General features: G+C 32.7%; 2 protein-coding genes across 5 annotated transcripts; both read right to left on the reverse strand.

Moving 5' to 3' along the window:
* Positions 1-345: 345 nt before the first annotated feature.
* On the reverse strand, positions 346-4,675 carry LOC101222908 (cell division protein FtsZ homolog 1, chloroplastic). The gene is made up of 6 exons (XM_004149539.3): positions 4,281-4,675; positions 3,927-4,026; positions 3,537-3,766; positions 2,931-3,098; positions 1,050-1,283; positions 346-902 (listed from the first exon to the last, which is right to left on the reverse strand). Exons 1-6 carry the CDS (start codon positions 4,536-4,538, stop codon positions 627-629), a joined length of 1,266 nt encoding a protein of 421 aa, XP_004149587.1. The 5' UTR covers positions 4,539-4,675; the 3' UTR covers positions 346-626.
* A 1,889-nt stretch (positions 4,676-6,564) lies between these two features.
* LOC101222668 (DNA mismatch repair protein MSH5) lies at positions 6,565-20,552 on the reverse strand. Of its 4 annotated transcripts, none has more exons than XM_004149538.3 (35): positions 20,499-20,534; positions 19,516-19,547; positions 18,978-19,072; positions 18,666-18,746; positions 18,520-18,592; positions 18,272-18,335; positions 17,562-17,716; positions 17,362-17,463; positions 17,269-17,296; positions 17,166-17,197; positions 17,015-17,072; positions 16,797-16,883; positions 16,605-16,661; positions 16,014-16,115; positions 15,884-15,928; positions 15,562-15,639; positions 15,240-15,290; positions 15,069-15,150; positions 14,630-14,703; positions 14,457-14,556; positions 14,111-14,207; positions 13,888-13,977; positions 13,736-13,800; positions 13,581-13,639; positions 12,751-12,827; positions 12,575-12,661; positions 12,278-12,339; positions 12,096-12,157; positions 10,142-10,195; positions 9,974-10,059; positions 9,478-9,509; positions 9,278-9,301; positions 8,946-9,061; positions 8,758-8,852; positions 6,565-7,173 (listed from the first exon to the last, which is right to left on the reverse strand). In XM_004149538.3, the coding sequence occupies exons 1-34, from the start codon at positions 20,532-20,534 to the stop codon at positions 8,772-8,774; spliced, it is 2,424 nt and encodes an 807-aa protein (XP_004149586.1). In that variant the 3' UTR covers positions 6,565-7,173; positions 8,758-8,771. The 4 variants fall into 4 exon arrangements, 3 of the variants coding, with proteins under 3 accessions (XP_004149586.1, XP_031737823.1, XP_031737822.1); XM_031881963.1 differs by having other exon boundaries at positions 6,565-7,179; XM_031881962.1 differs by lacking the exon at positions 6,565-7,173 and having other exon boundaries at positions 8,636-8,852; positions 20,499-20,552.
* Positions 20,553-23,699: the final 3,147 nt, after the last annotated feature.

Here is a 23,699-nt window from a genome sequence, read left to right on the forward strand (position 1 = left end):
TGAATCAAATTTGCTACTTCGTGTCTACAAACAATAGAAATAGAAAATGATTATTGAGTCCATGTTAGGAATACAAGAATTTGGTTGGTGAATTTTGAGACTTTTTAATTTCTTTTTTTAATGGTGGAGTAAAAAAATTTGAACTGAAGAAGGTGAAATCTTTGATGAACAATCGCATGGCAGATTTTCGTTGGAAAGATATGTTCATGGAAACAATTATAACAATGAAGTAAAATATGACTAAGATATATCAAAAGGGTGCTTGAATCATTACGGAGAGAGATTTCGTATGACAATTTATTTTAATAAGCAAGATAAGAAGTTGGTGTAATAAACCATAGAGTGTAATTTGCAATCATTCGATCTTTTTTTTGAACAAAAACATGAAAGACAATCATATTCACAATCAAAATCACGAACCTATTACTTGATTCAAGAGATGAAAAATTGCTGATTACAAATCAATGTAACTAGCACCAGTAGGAAGGAAGGTGATGCTTGTTAAGGCTGTTGTCGTTCAAGTCAAAACAACTAAACTAAACTTGCACGAACATAACATATACAAGACATTGATTCACGAGGCATTTCTAAGGCAGATGAAAATTCTGCAAGAATGGGAATGTTGGCTAAAAGAAGAGCCTTCGACCTCGATTAGGAACTGTCGGTGAAGCGGCAGACGATAAGTTAAGAGGAAGGGTTGAAGCCTTGCTACTTTTTTCTTGACCTCCTCCACTCACTTTATCAATAAGTTTTGATGCCCTGGGATCAGCCAACAATGTCTTTTGAAAGGATTGAGAGAACCCTGTTGCAATTATAGTTACATGGATTTCTCCACTGTACCTATCATCCACAACTGCTCCAAATATTATGTTTGCTGATGGATCTGCCAAACTTGTCACAACCTGCCAATTATTGATCCCCAAACAAAACATCAGTTTGTATTCAAATTTCTGAACAATTCAAGAAAACCGCACAGCCATAAGTCAGCAAGGTGGCTAGAATATCAAACAATCCACGCATTAAGTTAAAAGAGCTAAAAAGTTCATAACCTGAGACACTCTGTTCACTTCCTGTAAAGTTATGTCTTTTCCACCAGTGATATTATATACTACTCCTGTGGCTGACTGAATTGAGGATCCAATCAAAGGGGCCAAAGTTGCTTGCTCAGCTGCTTCTTCTGCACGGTTTTTGCTAGAGGAAACACCAACTCCAAGCATTGCAGTTCCTGAGTCTTTCATAACGGCTTTCACGTCAGCAAAATCCACATTGACCAGCCCTGGAATCTGGAAAATGAGGAAATGAATACTAAATAAATAATACACCACTAGCAATGACACAAATGCAAACTTTTTCCTCATTAAAGGTACTTATAATATTGACAAAAAATATATATATATATATATAAACAATAGAAAAGTTGGAAACAGTTGAGGCCCCAACAAAAACCTGCAATGCATGCAACACAGCCAGTGCCACACAACAAACACATTGGTACGTGGGCAAGCAATTCATCGACCAGTGTTTTGAAATGTCCATGAAAGTGTGTACTTGCAAAGGCATGCCACCTTTAGGCACACCTATCCCAAAAGGGATGAGGCGTAGGGCAATGTGCTTCGATGATTCAATTTTTGATATATATATAAATAGGCTGGAGGTCAGCTCCATCATCCTGTTAGTCTCCTTCCTTAGTATTGTGGGCCATAAAATGATCTCAGCTCACTCTCTTTCTACTTCCCCCTCTTTTTCTTAATCTTTAACTCTCCCAGAAACCCTCTCTCTAGCTTTCAATCTCTCTCTCTCACTTCAAGAAAATATTGTCAAAAGAACAACCTGAGAATGATCCTCTTCTTCAAATAAGTGGATTTCTCTCTTTCTCAACGTCAAGCAAAACAAACGAAGTTAATGGTGGATTGTATTACTGTATATCAAATTTATTACCCCCTATAGTTGCACAGGACAAGAACAGGCATCATAAGCTCTCATATCTGGTAGGCGGTTGTAGATTTGTTGGACAACCCTATTGTTCCGTCAAGCGTATCCATAGATTCAAAAGATAAACAATCTTTATTCTATCAGTCAAGTTCATCCATGGGTTAATAATATAACCCAATACTTCTATGTCAAAGACTCCAAACAACCTTATTTTTGTCAAGCTTGTCCTTCGGTGTATAAAATAACTCTATACTTCTGTCAAGATCCACAACAGCCACTCCACTTCAACATGAAGAAAAATATGTGAGCTTCAATGATAAAATCAGTGACCCCCCTAGTCCTCTAACAACAATCTCGCACATTAACACCCATGATTCCCCCCTACAGAAGATCCTCTGACCAGCTTGGAAAATTTTGTTAAAAAGGAGAAAACAACATCAAATGATTTCTCCATTCCCATGGACCATGGTAAAGACCAGTCCTTGATTTCCCTCAAACTCAAAGGTTTCTCTAGTCACCACCTTCTCCAAAACAAGTCGCAACTAATCAAATACTATCAGCGAAGGCGTCAGGGATAAACATTAGTAAAAGAAACTAACAATTTAACTCTCTAATTTACTTCCCCACTCATAAGAATCCAGTAAAGTGCAATTTGCCAAGTGCACACACAACTATTCTTTCTTCCAGTACTAGCATTTTTGTGCAATACTTTGAGCGAGAGTGAGAGAAATCAACGTTGTGACTGCACCATCACTTAACTTTGACGTTCAGCTATCATCTAATCCCATCTTCAAGGAAGCCATTCCTCTAGTTCCTTCTTTAAGCTTCCTCTAAAACCTCTAAATTTTGCAACACCATGACCCTTCTCTTCCAATTCATCAAACACGACAGTGAATGTTCATTTCAAATTGGTTTCTCTATTTTTCTTTTAACTCAAACCAAACATTCGTCTCACATACAAATGTGGAGGAAAGAAATAGATTACAAACACTTCTCACCGTAATTATATCAGAAATTCCTTGTACTCCTTGACGTAGGACATCATCAGCAAGAAGGAAAGCATCTTGAAGAGGTGTCTGTTCATCGGCAATGTCAAGCAACCGATCATTGGGAATCACTATAAGAGTGTCAACATTTTTCTGCAACTTTTCAATGGCCTCCAGTGCCTGAGAAGAAATAAACACTGAAATGTAAGAAAAGAATTATGGAGGTAAAATCTTTTATATCACTTGATGAGAATAGGCCTGCGCACCCCCAGGTTATCCAAAACCAAAAGAGAATGATATTTTAAATACAACCGTTGTTTCCATGAAAACATAATGTAAAATCGGTACCCAACTTACTCCGCAACTATACAACTAAAAGACCCCCAATAGGCAGAACACCAACCATTGACTTGTTGGATATTGCTAACAAACAGTGATCTTCAATGGAAATATCCAGTAATCCCCCACCCCCACCCCACCCAATGAAACACCACATCTCTAAGATAATCTAAACCCCAGGGAGGTAGGGAAGAGGTTGAGTCCATTTAATCTCAAAGGAACCAATCAATAAATAAATTGGTAATAACTATTCATCCTAGCAAAGGAGAAAAAACCTACCTGCAATGATCGTTTTCTTCCCTCAAAACTGAATGGAAAAGTAACAACACCAACAGTCAGATAACCGGCCTCCTTGGAAATCTGGGCAACAACAGGGGCTGCACCAGACCCAGTGCCTCCACCCATACCAGCCGTTATAAAGACAAGATCAGAGCCCTTGAGAGCACCAGCTATTGCTTCCTTTGATTCTTCTGCCGCTTGTTCCCCTAAAAGTGGATTCCCGCCAGTACCTGCATCTCTATCAAGAAACAAATCAATGAGAGTCAAACACATTCATCAATAGTCGTCAACTGAAAACTACTTAAGCCACAAAGGGTACATAGTCACACAAACTTCAGAACACATTCCCAAAAGGCCAAAAGAAGCAAAGAAAAAGGCCAAGTTCCTGACCTAGACCACGCGTCAGAAGCTCTCCAATTTGAAGTGGATTCTCAGCAGCAGACTGTAGTAGAGCTTGAGAATCCGTATTTATAGCATAGAAATCAACACCCTAACACCAAACTCAATAACCATAACCATCAGTCTCCATTAAAGCCAGGCAACAAATATTAATTGAATGGTGAAAAAATTCATAATAGTTCCAAGAATTTTTTATATAAACACTAAGAAACACATTCATCACCAGAAGACGTAAGAACCAACTGGCTAAAACCCATAACCGGCTTCATTTCAGAAATGCACAAATCTACACGAGCATGCTCGAACTTATAGCGAAAATTACACAATGCAGGAGAAAAAACTCACCTTCAAACCACTGCCAATCATGCGATTAACGGCATTGTTGCCGCCGCCACCAACTCCCACAACCTTAATCTTAGCGGACTCCATAGGGGAAAATGAGCAGCCCACAACAGCAAGATGGTGTCTCCGAGACGGGAATTTCCGCTTGGCAATAGAAGGGGAAGGAAAATTGGAGGGAAAGAAGGGTGTCTTGTGATGAAATTGAGGGTGAAGTGAAGAAGAAGAAGAAGACGAGATATTTGTGAGGTGAAAAGTTGCCATTATCGGAGAGCTTCGCAAAGGCTTTGGAGGTCAGTCCCCAAGAAATGGAAGATAGAGAGGAGGAAGGGGCAGCCGGGCAGGGGGGAAAGGGCAGAGGAAGGTCTTTTAGGGTTTTAGTAAAAAGTTTGATAATATTATCATCTTTCAAATGGCTAACGTCGTTCAACGGAACCACTTGTATTTATGAGAAATATTTCTCTTATTCGTTCAACGTCGTTCAAAATGAGTGTAGAATGCCAAACGTTATCAATTTCATTCTATTATATATATATATTTTTATTTTTGTTCTTTTACCCTTCCAATGATTCAAATTACAAATCTCTACCTTTCTCTTCAAATTTAAACTTAAAATTTTATTAACCAAAATATATTTTGTTATTTGCCGTTTCTGTCTATTCCATCTTAAAATACTTTTAAAGAGTGTTCTTTTTTTCCCTAAGGGTTAGAATAACATCCTCAAAACAATTGTTGGGGTTTTAATTTTACAATTTTTTTATGAAAATATTAATAAAATGTCTACATAGTTATTTTTTTAAAAATAAATTAAAATTTTAATATTAATAAATAAATTATATCTCCTCTCTAAAACTTAATCCTATATATCTAGTGCATATTTTGCCAATATACACTACCTTTTCCATAAAATTTTATTAATATTATAAATATTAGTAAGATAGATGTTCATCATCTATGCTAGCCATGTCTCACTTTCCCTACACTTTCCCTTTCATCCAACTTCTATGCCAAATATCTTAAAAACACTCCGTCTGGGTGGTTATATAATCCACCTTAACTTGTTAAATTGCTTATAAATAATGACAATTTGTGGATTTGTATGACACATTCAAGAAAAGTCTATGAAATTTGAAATTTTGAGTTTTTTTTTTTATTAATTTCTTTGTTTTATTTATATTTTATATTTTTTTATATCCGTGGTACAAATGATTGTACATTATTTTTACATATAAGTCAAGTATCCATAAGCATATTCAATAAAGTTACAGAAATCATTATAGAGATTGAAACAATTAGAATGAATATGATACAATCGTTTGAGTGAATATTTGTTGAAAGAATGATATCAAAATAATTCAATATTTCTATGCGTTTTTTTTCAAAAAAATCACAACCATAATTTGCTATTGTAATTGTACATGTATGTGATAATTATTTAAATATAATTAAACTCTTGAAGAACTTTCAAAGGTAATAGAGTATTTTTTGAAGGAAAATTGTCAAAAATAGAATATTTGACAAACTATTTACACTTCATAGAAAAATATGTGTAATTAATTTTGTCTTTTAGTGATTCGTTCTATTGAGTGTAAATAGTTTGTCAATTTTTCTATTTTTGAAAAAACACATTTTCTAAAACAATTCGAAATGAAAGATCTTAGAAAAACCAAATTTTGTGTTGGTTTACAAATTGAGCATTTAATAGATGAGATATTCGTTTATCAATCAGAATTTTGAAAATTTTTTGTATGGATAAAACACATCCATTTAACATTCAAATGCAAATTTGTTTGCTAGATGTGAAGAAAGATATATTTCGATATCGAGATGATAATGAAGAACTCTTTAGTCTAGAATTAACAAATATTAGTGCAATTGGTGCACTTATATATCAAGCTAATAATACAAGACTAGATATTGCATTTTTAGTAAATTTATTAGCTAGATACAATTTTCTAAAAAAAGACATTTGAATGAAATTAAACATATACTCTATTATCTCCAAGACACAATTGATATGAATTCGTTTAATTCAAATAAATCAAATTATGACTTAGTTTTACCTTGCAAATTCTAGATAGTTATCTGATTCACACAAAGGTAGATCTAAAAAAGTTATCCATTCATTTGCGAAGGAACCACTATATCACGATGATTAGTGAAACATATCATAACAACCATCTCCTCAAGTCGAGAATGTGTACCGCTAAGATTAATGACTTCGAACATTCATGAAACATGTGGCTTATCTTATAGTACAAATCTTCCAATGGTATACTATACGAAGACAACACAACATGTATAGCTCAAATTAATCAAAAGAGGTTATATTAAAAACGATAGAACAAAACATATTTCACTAGAGCTTTTCTACACTTATGATCTTGAAGAAAATGACAACATCACGATACAACAATTTTGGTCAAAGAATAACCTAACAAACTTATTTACAAAATCATTATCTACAACAATCGACTTATTTACAAAATCATTTAACAATCTTTGAAAAATTGGTGTACAACAATGAAATACGGCAACTCAAAAATCTCAAATTGATGTTTCCATCGAAGAAAGTAAATTGTATTTTTATAAGTATATGAAATATGTACTATTTTTCCTTCATTAGAATTTTCTTCATTGGTTTTTTTTCTAATAAGATTTTAGCGAGACATTTTATATATACGTAATGGACTTCTAAAGAAGTGTATTACAGTATTAGTAAAGTAGATGTCCATTATCAATTATACTTAATCTTCATATAGCCATGTGTGCTCTCCTTCTCATCCAACTCTTATGCCAAATGGTAAAGTAGATGTCCATTATCAATTATACTTAGTCTTCATACAGCCATGTGTGCTCTCCTTCTCACCCAACTCTTATGCCAAATGTCTCGAAGAAACTGAGACTATGTAATTCATTACCAAATTGTCTATAAATAGTAACATTTGGTAAATTTATAACACACAACAATCCATTAAATTCGAAGAAGGTAAATTTTTTTTGAAAATTTGAAGTTTTTATACATTATATTATATTTATTTTAATATTATATATTTTTCAATATTCATGTTTGTGCCTCGTTTTTACCACAACTAAATATTTCTCTCTAATAAATACACCTATAAATGTTTTTACCACAACTAAATATTTATCTCTAATAAATACATCTCTAACTTATTTATGAAAAAAAACTCTACTGCTACCATTTTCCCTATTTATCTTTCATTCATCTACTATAGCTCTTGCTATCAACTAAGTTTAAACCACTTACTGAAATTTATAATTGTTTTAAATAAAAAAACAGTTAAAAGTATTTTTAAATTTTGTAAAACACAATTATTGATGGATGTTGAAAGACAATAATGTCTATCTCAATAATAGATTGATAGTCTATTAGTATCTTTGATAATGATATTTTGCTATAGAGATCTAATCTAAATATCTATTTTTGTTATTTTTATTAAAAATGATAATATCGAAACAAATCTATATATTCTTTATTCTTGCTATTTAAATTTTACGTTTTATAAAGAGAGGAACAAAAAGCTGGAAAGTAAAAGGAAAGATGGTTCCCAAACATGTATTAATTAGTAACAAACTCATTTGAGGTGCTAAATTAAGTTATAAAATATGGAGGTAATAAGCGGGATGCTGAAATTAAGAAAAGCTTAAATCTAAGTTATAGAGTTAATAAAATTTCTAGATAATTGTGAAAGAGCTATAAGTAGAAAAAGAATGAAGTTCATGAACAAATGTGCAAACTTCACTTTTAGGAAAAATGTACATAGACAAAATCTAAAAATAAACACATTTTAAAAAATACTATAGAAAACACGTGTAGGAACTAGAAAGTGATCACAACAGATAAATATAGAAGTGAAAGTTAGACTTACAAGCATAATTTTCAACAATGAAAAACCAAATAATTACCAACAAAACCTAAATTTTTAATATTATATCCAATATGAATGTAAATTATAGAAAATATCAAATAGATAAGACCTATTAAACGTTAAAATGAAAAATTCAATAACTTTACGTATAAATTAAGAAGTTTAAGAACTAAATACCGTTTAAGGTTTAAATACCTATTAGACACAAAATAAGTTACAAGAATCAAGAGCTACTTAAATTGACCTTTTAATTAATTATAAACAACTTTTGTGTTCTTGTACACTTATTTAAACATTTAAAAAGTCAATTCAATTCAAGCGACCATTTGACATGATGTGATGTGAGTAAACCAATGTTAAAACAAATGCTTACAGATAACAAATATCGTTTTAAATCTTCCATGCACGTTCCTAGTCATAACACAGTGAGCATGCCAATATTTAGATAGGTGGAATCATTTTTAGATGTAATTGAAACTTTTTTCGGACTTCATAACTAACTAAATATATCATTGAGTATCAGTAGTTAAGGATTTAAATTTGCAATTTTATAACTAAGAAGATATATTGTAAAGATAAAAAAGCATTACCATGAGATGTTCGATTAAGAAAGAAATATGTCCTGAAAGAAACGGCCAAGATCACACTTGTTAACATCAAGTCTTAGCAACTTATCGACCGCATCCTGTGTTTAGTTCAAAGTTCAGGTTGTAAAGCTTCATAAATAGTGCAAACTACACAAATAACAACACAAGGAAAATTTCAAATCATAAAACACCTGGTATAGCTTATCTTGAGCGGATAAATTCTCATTGTGTAGCCGCTCAACGTGCTTATGATTCTCCATAGCATCCAAAACAAATGCTGCTCTCTTAATAACCTCATCAGGAACGCCTATACAAGAAATAGGGTTAGTTTGCAGCAAAAATGAGAGCAATGTAATTGCGAGACAATCAAATGACTCTACAAACTTTTTTGACAGGAAAATTTTATAGCAAACTGACGTCTTTCTTTGTGGATATTTGAATGAGTGTCCGAACGGGAAAATAAATCTAATTTCAATATGAAAAATGAAGAAATATGTAGAACTCATCTGTTTTTGAGATATACCAGCAAGCAATGCACAGTGCAGACCTGCGGAATATAAATTTAAAGTTGTGAAATTATTTAAGGAAGTGTATGTATGCATGAAGGTTACATACTATGGTGAAGACAGATTACGAATTATGATTATTTATGTTTGTATATGTAAGCAAGTGTCAAGTATATTTACATAAAGATGTAACTATGTATTTATATCATTTCCTTACCATAGCTGGGAAGTGCGTGTCCTGGGACCAAACTGCAATTTGCGAAGACAAAAATATAGTCAAGCATGAGAAATTTTGAGTGTATTAAGTCCCCTGTCTTAAGGCTAAAGCAGGGTTAAAATTGAGAATATGGCCCGTAAGACAACCATCCAGAGATAACGAATGATGCGACTCATCCAGAGATAATGTACTTTAGAGCAGTTAATTACCAAGGATTAGCAAAACATGTTGAATATGTCGTTAGATATTTAACTACCGAAACTCTATGAAAACCAACAAATAAAGGAAATTTGATCTTATTTTCAGCTTATAGTCTGTGCAAGTTGAGTTAAAGCAAAGTTTCCTGCTGCTTTTCTTGAAACATAAATACAATAGAATAAATGGTAAAATGTCTATCTTCTTTTCCAATTTCAAATTTAAAGAAACTAATAGAAAAATAGATTATCAAGAAGCTAGGATTATTAGCAACCTAACAAAAAAGAGTATCACATGTTACCGGTAAAGAAATACGATATCTTCATTTTCAGTGCAATCATTGTCGGGTCGTATCACAGTCATGTTGTAGAACTTGATTCTTTCGCACTAAAGTAAGTGAAATGGAAATTAGAAATTTCATGTCACAAGATCACAAATGTTCTAGAATAGAAGAACTCAAATGAATTACCATTGGCAGAAAACTCTCATTAATTAGCTCAGTTAGATGAGTGCACACCAGCACCTGGAAAAATGAGCATTCATTTTAAGGATACCCTAACCCTAATAATCTAACCCTACGTAATTTGCAAAATGGTGAACGCCTTTCATTATCCAGAAGCAGCTTTACAAAATCTAACACAAAATGTTTTATTTTTAAATCCGAAATTTTCATATAAATCCATGTTGATCCCTATAGTTGAGTTTTCATATCACATTTATCATCAATATTACGTGGCCATTACATGCATTTTGTATTTTGACATGTATATGACATCAAATTTTGGAAATGATATTACCTAAGATTTTTATTAAACGTCTGACAGAAACTAAAGGGTAAAAAAACAAAATTTTACCCTGCTAATTGTATCAATTAAGACCCCAAATTAATAATTATTTTATTTAAAACACAAAACTTTCATAAGTACATAAATCAATTTAGACTTTTCGTTAGCATTATATAATTGTTTTCACTTGAAATATAGCAATACTTCAAAATCACTCAAACAAATTTACTCTTCTCCCAATATCCTATGAAAGTAGCTAAAAAAAACACCACAGGTTTTTCTTGAATAAGTATGATTGTATGAGGACCTACGTCTACCTGTGGAGTTAGTAAGTTTTCTTTTTCACATTTTGGATAATGATAATAGGTATCAATGTTGGTTGCCATATTTACAAATATGTCACACAAATAAATAATTTGCAAATATGGAAAATTTCAAACAATGTGGATAGAAAAAAAAGGTAAATATTATTGATATTTTAAACTTAAAAGAAAATGAAAAACATAGGACATTGTCTAATAGTATGTGAAGTAAAATAATATAATTCTTAGTTATGTACCATATTTGTACCCTATTGATTCGATATAACAGCAACAAACATAATTATGAATGATCATGAAAACCATTGACAATAGCACTTATAATTGATAGACCTCAATCATTGATAGGTCTAATCGTCTACAGACTTCTGTCATTGATAGGTTTTGTGACAAATGATTAGGATTTGATAGAAGTTAAAATTGTGCTTTATTTGCAAATAGTTTTAGATTGTAGTAGCTATTGTTTTGCTTTAAATTGTCGTAATTGCTCTTTAATTGTTCAATTTAATGTTTGTCATTTTAAGTTTTCTTTTGAGTTATATAAGTTTGTACTTTTAATATTGTTTTTAATTAATTTACGAGTTATAAGTATTAAATTTGTTTCGCTCTTGTACCTACAAGAGGGTGAACTTCCATGTAAAGTTTGATAAGAAGTTGCCTCTTGTTAGTAACGACCCTCCAAATATCTTTACGATGATATGGTGTTGTCACTTTGGGCATAAAGCCTTGGCTTTGCTTTTGGTCTCAGCCCAAAAGCCTCATTACCAATGGAAATGGTTGTCTTCACTTAGATATCCACGATCCTCTCCTTATCTAGCCAACGTGAGACTTTGGTCACATTCCCAAAATTTTTCCCTCATATATTATTATGTTAATCCTACTTTTTAAGAGGTCTTATACACATGTAAAACGAGACCCTAATAGAGGGTCTAAATTGATTAAGCTATGAAAGTTTGAGGATTTAAGTGATACCATCCCAAGGTTTGGGGTATAAATTGAATTCTTTCTCATAATTATATTCAACTACTTTGAATTCTTATACAAGTTCATTAAAAGGTACTAAAACAAAACAAATAACAAAGTCACGATATTATATAAAACAAATTTGACTAAAGAAATACAAATTAAAGTCAAAATGAAAACTGAGGTGAACGATGAACTCAGGCTTAAGAATAATAAAGTAGTTTCTTAAAGCAGAGAATTTGAAAACAGATCCATTGGGTTATCGATATAGAACACGAAGAGCTGTTGGTGCTTTGAAAGAATTGAGATTTTAACTAAGCAATCATAACAATATGTTCTTAAGGAGGAGTCGAACCTTTGGAGAGTCATTAGAACTTGCAAAATGGGTGATCGTTCCACCTAGAAGACCAATGCCATCTTAAATGTACAGACAAAACAGTGAGTTTACTAACATCCTACGCATTTCAACTGTCAAACATAAATCATAAGCAACATATAAAAGGTACATTCAAGTTAGTGTAAATTGGTGAGCCTAACCTTCTGTAAGGGTACCTTTACCAAATTCATCTATCAGGCACAGAGATCGACATGTTGCCTGCCTAATTTTTTCACAATTACAGTAATTAAACTAGAAGGGTTAGTGTATTTTGTTGATAAAACAAATCAATGATAGAGAAGTATCAAATTTAACTGTTAAGGTCATGCCATTGCTCAGGCCCTCGAATCTAAGTTTCCACACTAGACACTTGCAACAATCAAGATTTGTTCTACAAATATATTGCAACCTCTGTTGCTTTTCTGGTTATGCAGTTAGAAACTATTTATCAAATGTACCTCAGCATCATCCCCACTTGAAGTAAGTCGATCATAAAAGTTGATTGTTCTGCAGTCATATGCTTGCTCCCCATAGCACAAAATATTCTGTGGAATCCCATTTTGCAATCATTGACAAGCAATAATTTAAATGCAGCAGTAGAATGAGGGAAGATATTATTCCATAGAAGGTGTACCTATCAGTCAAACCTACAGTCGCAGCTTCTGCTGGAACAAAGCTTCCTATATGAGACAAGAATACAATAAGAGCAACCTGGAAGGTGAGAGAGAACTCGGATTAAAACTAGCAAAATTGTTATTCCTCTTCAACTCATTAATGTACATAATAAAAGCGGCAAAGGTTTTGCTCAAGCCCTACCTATTACTTCTTAGCCACCTATTGCTCACCTAAACTATGCAGAAGCATAGCAAAGAATTAAAGAGATCCCCCTCTTAGTTTAAGATGTAAGGTGGAAGATTCGAACTTTGAGTACATGTCTTAACCAATTTAGGTATAGTTGGGTTTGTCAACAAGATGAAGTTGTGGCACATGAAACATATGATACATGGGACACAAATTTGGCAAGAACAGTTGATAAGCCACGTTTCATACCATTGCTTCTACAGGAACCTTAGACTGTCAAGCTAATTTCTTGTTTACATACTAGGCAATGGTGAATCACCAACTAGAAAACTCAGCTCTCCCAATCCCTGGTCTGCCAGACTTTAATCAATTGCCAAGCTCTCCACAGTTGAATATAACCTCTTCTAAAATATCATCTATAAGGAGTTGATCATCAACATCTTAGGACTCGCTAATCTTAGGAACGTACTCGGTTTTCTCAGGGGAATCACTACCACAAAATGACTTGAAAGGCATAGTTTTAACAGATGAACAATAGTAATTTGATCCAATGAATCCAACACATATTGAAGATATATAATGAATTTACCAAATATGCAATAACGTGGGGAGAGACAGGATGATAGCACACCATTCTAGAAAGGAAAAATGACATTTATTTACCTGTTTTACATAGATACTTTTACCAGAATAATTTGGGCCAGTAATGATATTAACTCTTCCTGAAAAGACGTGAACTAAATAATTATTAGAAACAGACTGTATTCTAGATTGACATTGAACATAGATATGTAATGCACCAACAATTTACAAATTACCATCATAAAAAATCTTCGTGTCATTTGGAATAAATGTATCTACTGCCATTTCCTGCAAAACATGCCTACAACGAATGTACTACTAATCTAAGTACTCACTTATCAGGGTTTGAGTGAATATTCAACATGGCTGCACATTCAAAGGTTCCAACCTTCCATTCTTAATATCAAGCATGCTATCTGCAGTTAAATCTGGCCTTACATAGTTGTTCTGACGAGCAATCAGTGCTAGAGATAAAAAGCTGTACAAAACCATCAAGAAGATTGATATATGCTCAAACATACAATGGGATTGCTAGCTATTCAGAGTCCTTCGAGAAAGGAGTAACATGTAGAGATGGCAATGCATAAGTGAAAAAGAGAACTTATTCTCACCAATCAAGTTCAGCCGCAAAATCTACAGCCTTATGCAGATGCAGAGAGAAAACAAGTATATGCGACACCAAGTCTCTAATAATTGCCCTCTCCATATCTTCAAGAAATCAATATACATCATTATACGCAAGGTCAAACATTTAAAGTGTTAATTAATGGACGGGACAGATGAAACTAAGATTGAAGGCATTTTTCTCTTTGTTCATTTCCATCTGTTACGTGCTAGTTTCGTAAATAAATTGGAATTTGGAGTTAAAAAGGGTTCTGCTGAAACATTCCAACCAATAGATTTTTTTAAAAATAATCTACTGCAAGAAAATAAAAAAATCCAATAGGAACTAAGTACCTAAAATTTTGTGATAAATGTCTCCAAGCAGATTATCCAATTCTCGTGTTTTTGGACTATGGTAAAAGAATCTTTTTATATCTCCATCCACATCAGAGAACTACATTTGTAAAACTATTAGAAATTTGAATGATGTAAGAATTATCAATCATAACAAAGAGTAAACAACTTACAGCAAATTCAAAGTCTTGTAGGATCTCTAATGTGCTTTCGTCAAGTTTCTCTTCAAATATGCATAATAAATAACCTGGAGGGGGGAAGGGGTTGGGCAGGAGGAGAGAGATAAAAATCCTGGCTGCCATTGCTGGAAAATGAAAACAGTAACACACAAGATGTGCATAACACTAATCATGCAAGAAAACGAGTATCTTTTCTTTTCTTTCCTTTTTTCTTTGCGAGTTTGCCTTTTTCACCGCATTAAAGAATGGTAATGATCATATCCTAGTCTCTAACAAGGTGCAATACATGGGGTGACAAGATACTGAAAATCATTGTATATCACTTTAATAGGCCATTTCATATGCTTAGTCTCAATTATCCAGCCAAAATGCCTACAAGTATGGATAGCTTAAAGGAACTTTTTCAAGGGAGTACTCTGGAAAGAATTCCGACCTATTTGATGAATGTAGACTATACAGGGGGCAATCGTGTATTTACACAACTGAGGGAATTGAGCAAGTTCCATTGAAGAAACCTGTCAGGAGTGGCGAAATTAATAGAAAATCTCATTCATACATTTTACTGGAGGTCTACTTTTTGAAGTTTAAAACACGCATAATGCACCTCCTCCAAAAATTCAGGCAGTTCCTCGTAGACTTCCCTCAGCTCATCCAACTATTAGTCATCCAAAAGAAGAATATGTAGTTTATATTCAATGTATACCAGAAATAAAAGTTAAATACCAAGTCAGATTTGAATTGTTCATTGCTATTTTTAAAGACAACAAATTAACTCTATCCATAATATACCCACATTTTAATAAACTAACCTTGGAAAGATGGCAGTAAGAGAATAATCAGTATCTTGTTGGACAGGATAAATATGCTCTAAGAATACAGTAATACTTGGGTGAGAAGAGCATTTAAACTGGTTAGCTATCTCTTACCTCTTCACAAAAACCCTCCTTCACAATTGTCTCATACGACTTCTCTTTGCTTCTACTAACATCCAAGACACCAATAACCTTCAAGATGAAAAGTAAAATATTTCACGAGGTTCATTGCAAAAGTGCTTAAATGGCGATCCAATGGGCAATAGAAAATTAAATCACAGTAATAAACATTTAAAAGGCACAATGAAGGGAAAGTGCCCCTTACTAGTTTCACCACAAAATTATAAGAAACCCATGATTTCTTTTTCCATAGTTGCAACATCAGCATATTAAATAGAAATATAAATAGAATTACAGGGAAGTAAGAAACAATGACCAGTTCATAAACATAAGCCAATTCTGTTGTAATGCATGTATTCGCCTGCAATAAACAAAGATTTAGTCAAAACTTATTAAAATGGCATTTTGATCAAGCAGAAGTGAGTAAAAGAAGATATTATGAGTACCTTCTCAACAATGTCCAAATTAAAGTACTTCATGTTTTCTTTAAGATTCTCTGACATGCCAACTTCAAATATCTTATTCACGTGCAAAAGAGAGCAAATACTCTGCAGTAGAGAAAATAAAAGAAAAAAGAACAAAATAAAAGTTAAAAATTTATCGCTAAGGAAAATATGTATCACAATATGGAGAGGTACCGATGGAAAATATAAGATACTAATACAAATGGAGAGAGAGAGTTGGCTGCCAAAGCACCCCGAATTTTCTCCTCATTAATATAAAATTTCATGATAACTAGAAATGTAGTTGATGTGATGAAGGGAATTCTAGTACAAAATTGACAAGGAAAAATGATCTTCCCAATCTTACATGTTCACTATTTGATTTGACTACACGATGTGACACACAAGTCACAAGGAGACCAATGGTGAACAAAAGTTGAGACATTGACAGAACAAAATGGTGCTACAATTCTCTCATAGCTTGGACATTGGCCACATGGCTCTTTGACCAACAGTTGGAGCACTTCCAGACGTGGATGATTACTAATTAGATGCACAACAGTCAAAAAGTCATAAAAAAGGAGGTTAACATACCTTCAAGAATGCAGTCCAATCACCAGAAGAATACGTTGAGCTTGGGGAATTGAATTTCTTCCATGTAAGAAAATTTGAAAAATAAACATATTAAGCCAATTAGAAGTGAAAAATAATGGTCCATGTTTGTGGGTAATGTCCTTGAAGAGCAGAGATAATAGAAATTATGAAAAATAGAAGAAGCCCTTATACCTTGAGTATATGGGGAATGTCCTTGACAATCTTTAGAGTTTCCCGTAAGGAATGCATCAATTCATCGGAAGAAATAAAGAATGATATCTTTATTGTGTTCATTGTTAAAGAACAAGCGCATATTCTTCTCTCTTTTTTCAGAATGTTACGACATAATACATATTGCTTATACATTTAATACAAGCTCAGTTCTATATGGTTAAATAATGGAAGGATACAGCATTAAGCCGCTTATTCAAATTTTCAAGATCCAGTAATGGCCTCAGGAACCAGTTTCTAAATAAAAACAGCCATTATCTAAGTTTTTGGTAAATTAGAAATATATGGAGGAAAGGGTGGGTCTGTAAGTTCCTAGCAGAAAATGCATACCTCAAGAGGCGTCTACCCATAGGTGTCACACACTGGAATGAAAAGATTGTATCAATAACTTATGTATATGTGCTTCAAATTATAAAATAAACATCATACAAACCTTATTCATCATGCCAAATACAGAGAACCTGCAATAAGAAATATTGGTTTAGTTTCCTTCAGAGCAACACTGATGTGTAAGTTCTCAAATCACCCTTCTTTTGCTCTTCCAATGCCCATATGGCTGGGATGTTTGTCAGTTTGAAATATTTGCAATGCTTCCAAAGCTGTTGCATCGAGTTTTAGAAAGTTGTTTCTGTTTAACATAAGGAGGGATTAACATAAAATTCTCTCATATGTTTCAAATTTCAAGTACAAGTAAACTGGCTAATAAGATGACAAATAAAAGCATACAGCGAAATTTCTATGACAGAATCAATCGTTATTGATGAAGTTCCAAGTTCTTTTTGTTCAAGCGTGTCCACGATTCTTTCACTTTCCAGTATGGCAAGAAGACCCCCACTAGCACGAACTTGAACTTCACTTTCCACGTCCATCATAGAACTCAACTAGAATTTCAGGATAGGAGAAAACATCCCCCACCAAAATAATTGTTCAATTCCAGATTAAAAAGTTAAATTGATACTGCAGTGGAACTAGAAAGCAAAATTTCAATGGAAGTAACATTAACAGAATACAAAATTTCTTATTGCAAATGATGCTAGCTAATGATTCAAACAACAAAAGAAAATAAATATTAAACAGATAAACATAGATCGTTTTGCAGTCTATGCACATGAAAAAGGCAAGAACATGGAAAAAGTAACTCTAAAAAATGAGCAAACTTGGATGGTTCATCTATTATTTATTTTAATAAATTCTGTGGTAATCCCCAATAAAATTCCTATAGTATCATATAATTTAATGTTTTCCCGTTCATTCAATAACCAATTAACCAAGTTAATATGTTCACAGAATCAAATGTTGAACCAGTTTGAAAACACGGAGTAGCATCACCAGCTCAGCAGGCTCTAGGTCTTCTTACAGTATATAACTGAACTTCTAGCCATAAATATAAGAGATGCAAAAGAAGTGAGAAAAATATGTATCAGTTATCAACTTACGTAACAAATCCTCTCCTTGATGTTTAATCCATCATCCATTCCTGTTACTCGTAGGTATACCAATCTGTGCAGCAAAAGATTGAGGGTAAACCAATAAATGAACTACTTTAGTAAGAGAGTCAAAGGGCAGGGATCAAAGTAGCCTGTTTATAAGTAAAAGTTTTTCCTCATCCTGAAGAATGAAGATTGCAACATTCAAATATTTTCCATAGTTAATGAAAATCAAACAATAGTTTTGTGCTTGATACCTGTGCCAGGCCTGTTCATAGCTGAAAATTGAACTCTTCACAAGCTTCACTGTAGGAGCCTCAGACATCCCGTCTGCATTGCTTAAAAGTTAAGCAATGACGAAAAGAATATATTCCAAAATTAAAATAAGGAAAAGTCAGCATACCGCTCCGTTGCAAAGCAGCCAAGAAAGACTCCTCACTTTTAGTGCTAGTATAGATCATTAGGGGCTTAGCTTGATATTTCACTGAATCAAGAAGAAAAAAAAAGAAGGGCCAAACATGATACACAAAGCTATATTAGAATTTGATAACTGCAGGCAGAAATTTGGAGAAAAGATATGTGAACCGTGGCAATGGGTGATGATGAAATGATAAATCTCATTAAAGTTCTCCTGCTATAATATCAGGCAACTTATCCAATTAAATTAAACCATATCAGAAAGCTTACATCCTTAGAAGGTGGCTTGTACTCATACCTAAATCAATGAGAGGATATTCAATGCTGCCATCTTCCCAAACTTCCAGCACATGAAGCTGGCGGATGCTAGAATCATAGTATGAAACTCCCACTCTGAGAAGAAAACTTGCTAAGCCATGCATGTCTTACAATTCAAAAATATTTAATGAATATTTACGTCCTCCTTTTACCAAGATAACCTTACATTTTGTCTCTTAGAACTTAGCAACAAAAATATTATGAAAAAACACGTTTTAGTTTTTCATTTGGTCAATGCCTACAGAAGATGTACACAGTACATTAGTTCCCAGTGTATGATAGAAAATCATTTTAGATATTTATTCAGCAATAGATAGTAACAGCGTGCATCTAATATACAGATAAAAGTCAATCACCTTTCACTCAAAGAGAAAAAAAAGTCAATCGGCTATTGGCATGCTTCTATATTTCAAATAAGTGTAAATTTCTTGCATAAAATTCCTCTTTATCTAACAAATGTCCAAGAAAATGGTAGGAACCCAAGAAGAAATGTGTAGTATGGTAAGAGAGATCCTCACTTTTGTCCATGTTTGACACAAGCCATGTATATCTGTCGTTCAAGGGATGGGATAAAAAGGGAAATAGAGTGAGGAAGGTGGTGAACTACTAAACCAGTGAAAAACATTTCTCAATTAAAACTGCCAACAAATTAATATGAAGCGAATTTGTAATTTCAACATAATAGAAGACAGGAAAACTCTCCAATTTCATTTCACATTATGCATCATCAATTCTCTTGTGCCTAACTTTACCCCATTCTAGATTTCGCTACACGCCAGCACAGACACTGATTCACTTAAAGGAACTCATGCAAAATATTAGAATTTGCTAAATTTGTTTGACTTCAAGCCTTGTAGTTCAAGATACAGTAAAGTGTGACGAAATAAAATATACTATTTATCCATTTAAACATTTGAATTGGGAAAGTTTTTATTAGTTAAGTTATCCGTTAATTATATCAATAACGTAAATTCACCGTAAACAGAGATTATGAAGAAATCTATCTCCTTATCATCTCTATTCCATAGCTTTTCCTGCTTTAGAAGATAAATGCCACGTGATTCGCTATACTTCTCTTCCGTCTTTTTTCCATTCCACATTTACTTAGTTTTCAAGCTGTATGAAATTAATAAATCTGATTTCGAAAACATCAACTGTTTCACGCTTCTCTCTGTTCCTTATTTTTCTCATCCAAACTGAATTATTAACAGAAATCAAATTCAAAGTAAAATTCAACAAAACAGAATAAGTAGTCCAGTCCAAAATCCTTCAAATGAATTAGTCCAATCACAGTTTCCTTTCCGTCCATTTCTCACCAAGCCGCGATGAATTGTAAGAAGAAGAAATGCAGAAAAGATTAAAATCGAATTCATAACTTTTCTCGTTTCATACAGTCACAATACAAAGAACAGTCATGCAGTGGATTGATGTTGTTTATACGAAAAGAAAACTGTGAAAGAAAGATAAATCCAGAGAGAAGAGGAGGATGAAAGCGATCAACCTGAGGCACCGCTTCCGTTTCATCCACTTCCTCCATTTGTCCCGAATAGAGCGCGTAAACTCAAAAGCGTATTCTCAGATGACGAGCCCGCGAAACTGAATTTATATGTTCTGTGACATTGTCACGGGTCGGGTCGGGTCGTATGAATGTGGAGCAAACAAATTTTCATTGCTTTACACATGTATCCTAAAATTATATAGGATAACTATTTTAAATTATAAAATGGTTGCAAATATTAACCATTTATAACCAAATTTTTATATATATAATATTTTATTATATTAATCTTTTTGTTCTCACTTTTATTATTTTATTTTGATTTATCTTTTATTATTGTTGTTTATTCTTGCTATACTTAGGAGGAAGTTTTTTCCAATAAAAACAACTCAATTATTCTTTAACAACCTAGTTTGACGATATTTTTTGAATCAATCATTAACTTGTTAATCTGATTCTTAACATGCAACATTTAGAATCCGTTATTGACTTGTTAATCTTTTCGAGGAAAAAAGTTAATTAATTGAACTCTTAAAGTCTTACACACTTGCGCCTTAACGATTTCATATCCTAAAACAATTATAGAAAAGGTTGCATGGATGTACACTTTAAGATCTTATAGATTATAGGTTCATCCCGTTGAAGATTTCCTAAAAGAGAAATGGTCAAATTGATTTCATGGATGATATAGAAAGTTTATCATTGAAATTTTATAAATTAAATAGGTTGACCAAATCAAGAGTTATGGATAGTAATTAAATGCTAAATCAAAACATATTGATCCATTTGTAGATGGAAGGACCATTGAATTCAAATGAAAATGAATGGTCACAAGTGAGAGTTATAAATTTTTAATCATAAAAATCGCTCCAAAATCCAAACCTATAGGATGATAATGTTTGGTGTAAATCATCATTCCTTGTAGAATCCACGTAGAATCGACCTATTTTATAAGTCTTATTATTATTACTACTTTTATCAAACCTATTTACAAAGTCTTCTTAACAATTTAATTTTAATTTTTTAAAACTAAGGGCATACATTCATCAACTTAGGAAAGAAATTTTTTTTAAACATTTATTTTCATTAAAAAATTATTTATAATTAAAAACTTTCGGGTTGATATCTCTCATTTATTACAAGTTTTTATTTGGTTTTGTTTTATAATAAATTAATGTAAATGACAAAATATAGTTGGTCATTGCCAATGTTGGTGGAGGTGTCATCAGAGTTGGCTAAGGTTGGTGGACATATAACTATTGGTGGGTGGACGTGGACGTTGGTGGTGATCAATGGTGGTGGTGACTGGAGTTTGCTAGTAAAGAGCGATGATAGCCATGAAATATAGTGAAAGTGAGGTAGAATATGACCTTTAGAGAGTTTTGGTAATTTTAAGAATTAAACAAACTAGGAAAAGTTTTACAGCTCTTCGTGTTAGTTCTAAGGAATTTAATATTTTATTATTTGAGTGTTTAGACAGAAAAATTGAGTAAAGGAGACTATCGGGACATTCGTGATTCAGGTCAAACCAAACCAACCAATAGTAACCAAAAGACGTAAAGATAAAAATGTAGAAGCATCATGCCTAACCCCCCAAAGACAACGTATTCGTGCTTCACAACACCTCTACTAGCGACCCAACTAAAAATTTTGTATAGAGAGCATTATATATACTAGAGTTGGCAACAAAATCAGCGACATAGCGATTTCATCTTTTGTCTCCACAGGGGTATTTACCCATATCGTTGCCTCTTTGTTCCCGCCATATGAAGATGGGAAAATGGATTCCCCATCGAAGGAAATGAGTCCTCATTCATCTAATTGTATTTGTTAATTAATGCACTATCTATTGCTCACTAAATTTAAATTTGAAGTTTCAATTAGAAAAGAAAACAAAATTAAGTTTGTGGATAAATGAGAATTTATTTTGTTATATGTAATATTAAAATATTAAAAATTTGTTAACCTTAATTTTGAAAATTTCAAAATTACACTCGTAGTTTAAAATAATTAAAATTTTAAATGTTTATTGCAGATTAAAAATTAGAAAAACAGTTTTAAATGATAAAATTGATGAAAATTTAATGTTAATGATAGACAGTGATAGACATTTATCGATATCTATCAATGATAGATGATAATAGTCCACAAATGTTTATTAACATCTATCCACCTGTGATATTTTACAATATTTATAAATATTTTAGTTTATTTTGCGATATTCAACCACAAACATAACAACTATTTAGATTTATGTGTAATTATAATTAAATTTTGAATCTGAATTTAAAGTGAATAAAAAATTAATATGAATATTTTAATTGAAAAAATAGAAAGTTAAATAAATTAGGAAAAAAAAGGGAAAAAAGATTGAGAGTAAAAAAACTAAGTAAACATAGATAGGGACGAGTTGCCCCGATGTGGCTCTATCCTTAGTCTTTACAAGGTTAGATGTTTGCATGATGGTCGTGAGCGACCTAACGCCTTTTGGGTGCTAGGACACTACACATTGGTAGAGGGTGAAAGTGTCTTTCTCTTAGCGTCGTGGTACCATACAACTTTAATAAAGAGAAATTTGTTTTTAGGTCATAATAGAGGAAAGATGGAGGAAAATGTAACTTCTGACTCGAATTTCATTTATCATCCTATCTTATAGTTGTTTTTTTTTTTTTAAATTTTAGGTTGTAACTTATGGAATGGAATGAATGTTTCCCTCCATATTTTGTCTATAAATTGTGGATTTAAGTGAATTTTCTAGTTCTTTAAAACAAAGACCTAACCCAATTTCTTGAGAAATCTTCATCAATAGAGTAAATGTATATATGATAGATTTATGTTCTTTGAACCCTTGATTTTCATTTAGATGTATGTTTTGTGTGGATTGACACTCCCTTCACGAAAATGCATCTCTGCTCATCGATTAAGCCATGCATGGTTGCTTCCTCTGTAATTAATTAAATCATGTATTTTAAGAATGTTGGTTATCCAATGTACTTAGAAGACATGTTTTATTAGGTTTGAAGCTAACTTGAACAATTAATTATGCTAATAATTAATTAAACACACTATGTAGCTCTTAATCATCTTGACTGTGTTCTTAGTCTTAAATAAACACATTCGATTTGAATATGGCTAAAGCATGTACTCCAATCAAAATCTATAATTTAGTTGATAGTTAGAGTGTTGGAATAATCATAAAAAGGA

Source organism: Cucumis sativus, chromosome 3 (genome assembly GCF_000004075.3).
Source record: "Cucumis sativus cultivar 9930 chromosome 3, Cucumber_9930_V3, whole genome shotgun sequence".
In the NCBI taxonomy this organism is placed as follows: domain Eukaryota; kingdom Viridiplantae; phylum Streptophyta; class Magnoliopsida; order Cucurbitales; family Cucurbitaceae; genus Cucumis; species Cucumis sativus.

Coding starts and splice junctions, on each gene's coding strand:
- LOC101222668 (XM_004149538.3), bottom strand. CDS start 20,534: ATGGAGGAAGTGGATGAAACGGAAGCGGTGCCTCAG. Junction 19,073..19,515: donor TGTGTCAAACATGGACAAAA/GTGAGGATCTCT, acceptor TTTTCTTCTCAG/AGTGGGAGTTTCATACTATG. Junction 16,884..17,014: donor TGAATAAGCGGCTTAATGCT/GTATCCTTCCAT, acceptor AACACAATAAAG/ATATCATTCTTTATTTCTTC.
- LOC101222908 (XM_004149539.3), bottom strand. CDS start 4,538: ATGGCAACTTTTCACCTCACAAATATCTCGTCTTCTTCTTCTTCTTCA. Junction 3,099..3,536: donor GAAGAAAACGATCATTGCAG/GTAGGTTTTTTC, acceptor ATTTCTTCTCAG/GCACTGGAGGCCATTGAAAA. Junction 1,284..2,930: donor GAATTTCTGATATAATTACG/GTGAGAAGTGTT, acceptor CTCATTTTCCAG/ATTCCAGGGCTGGTCAATGT.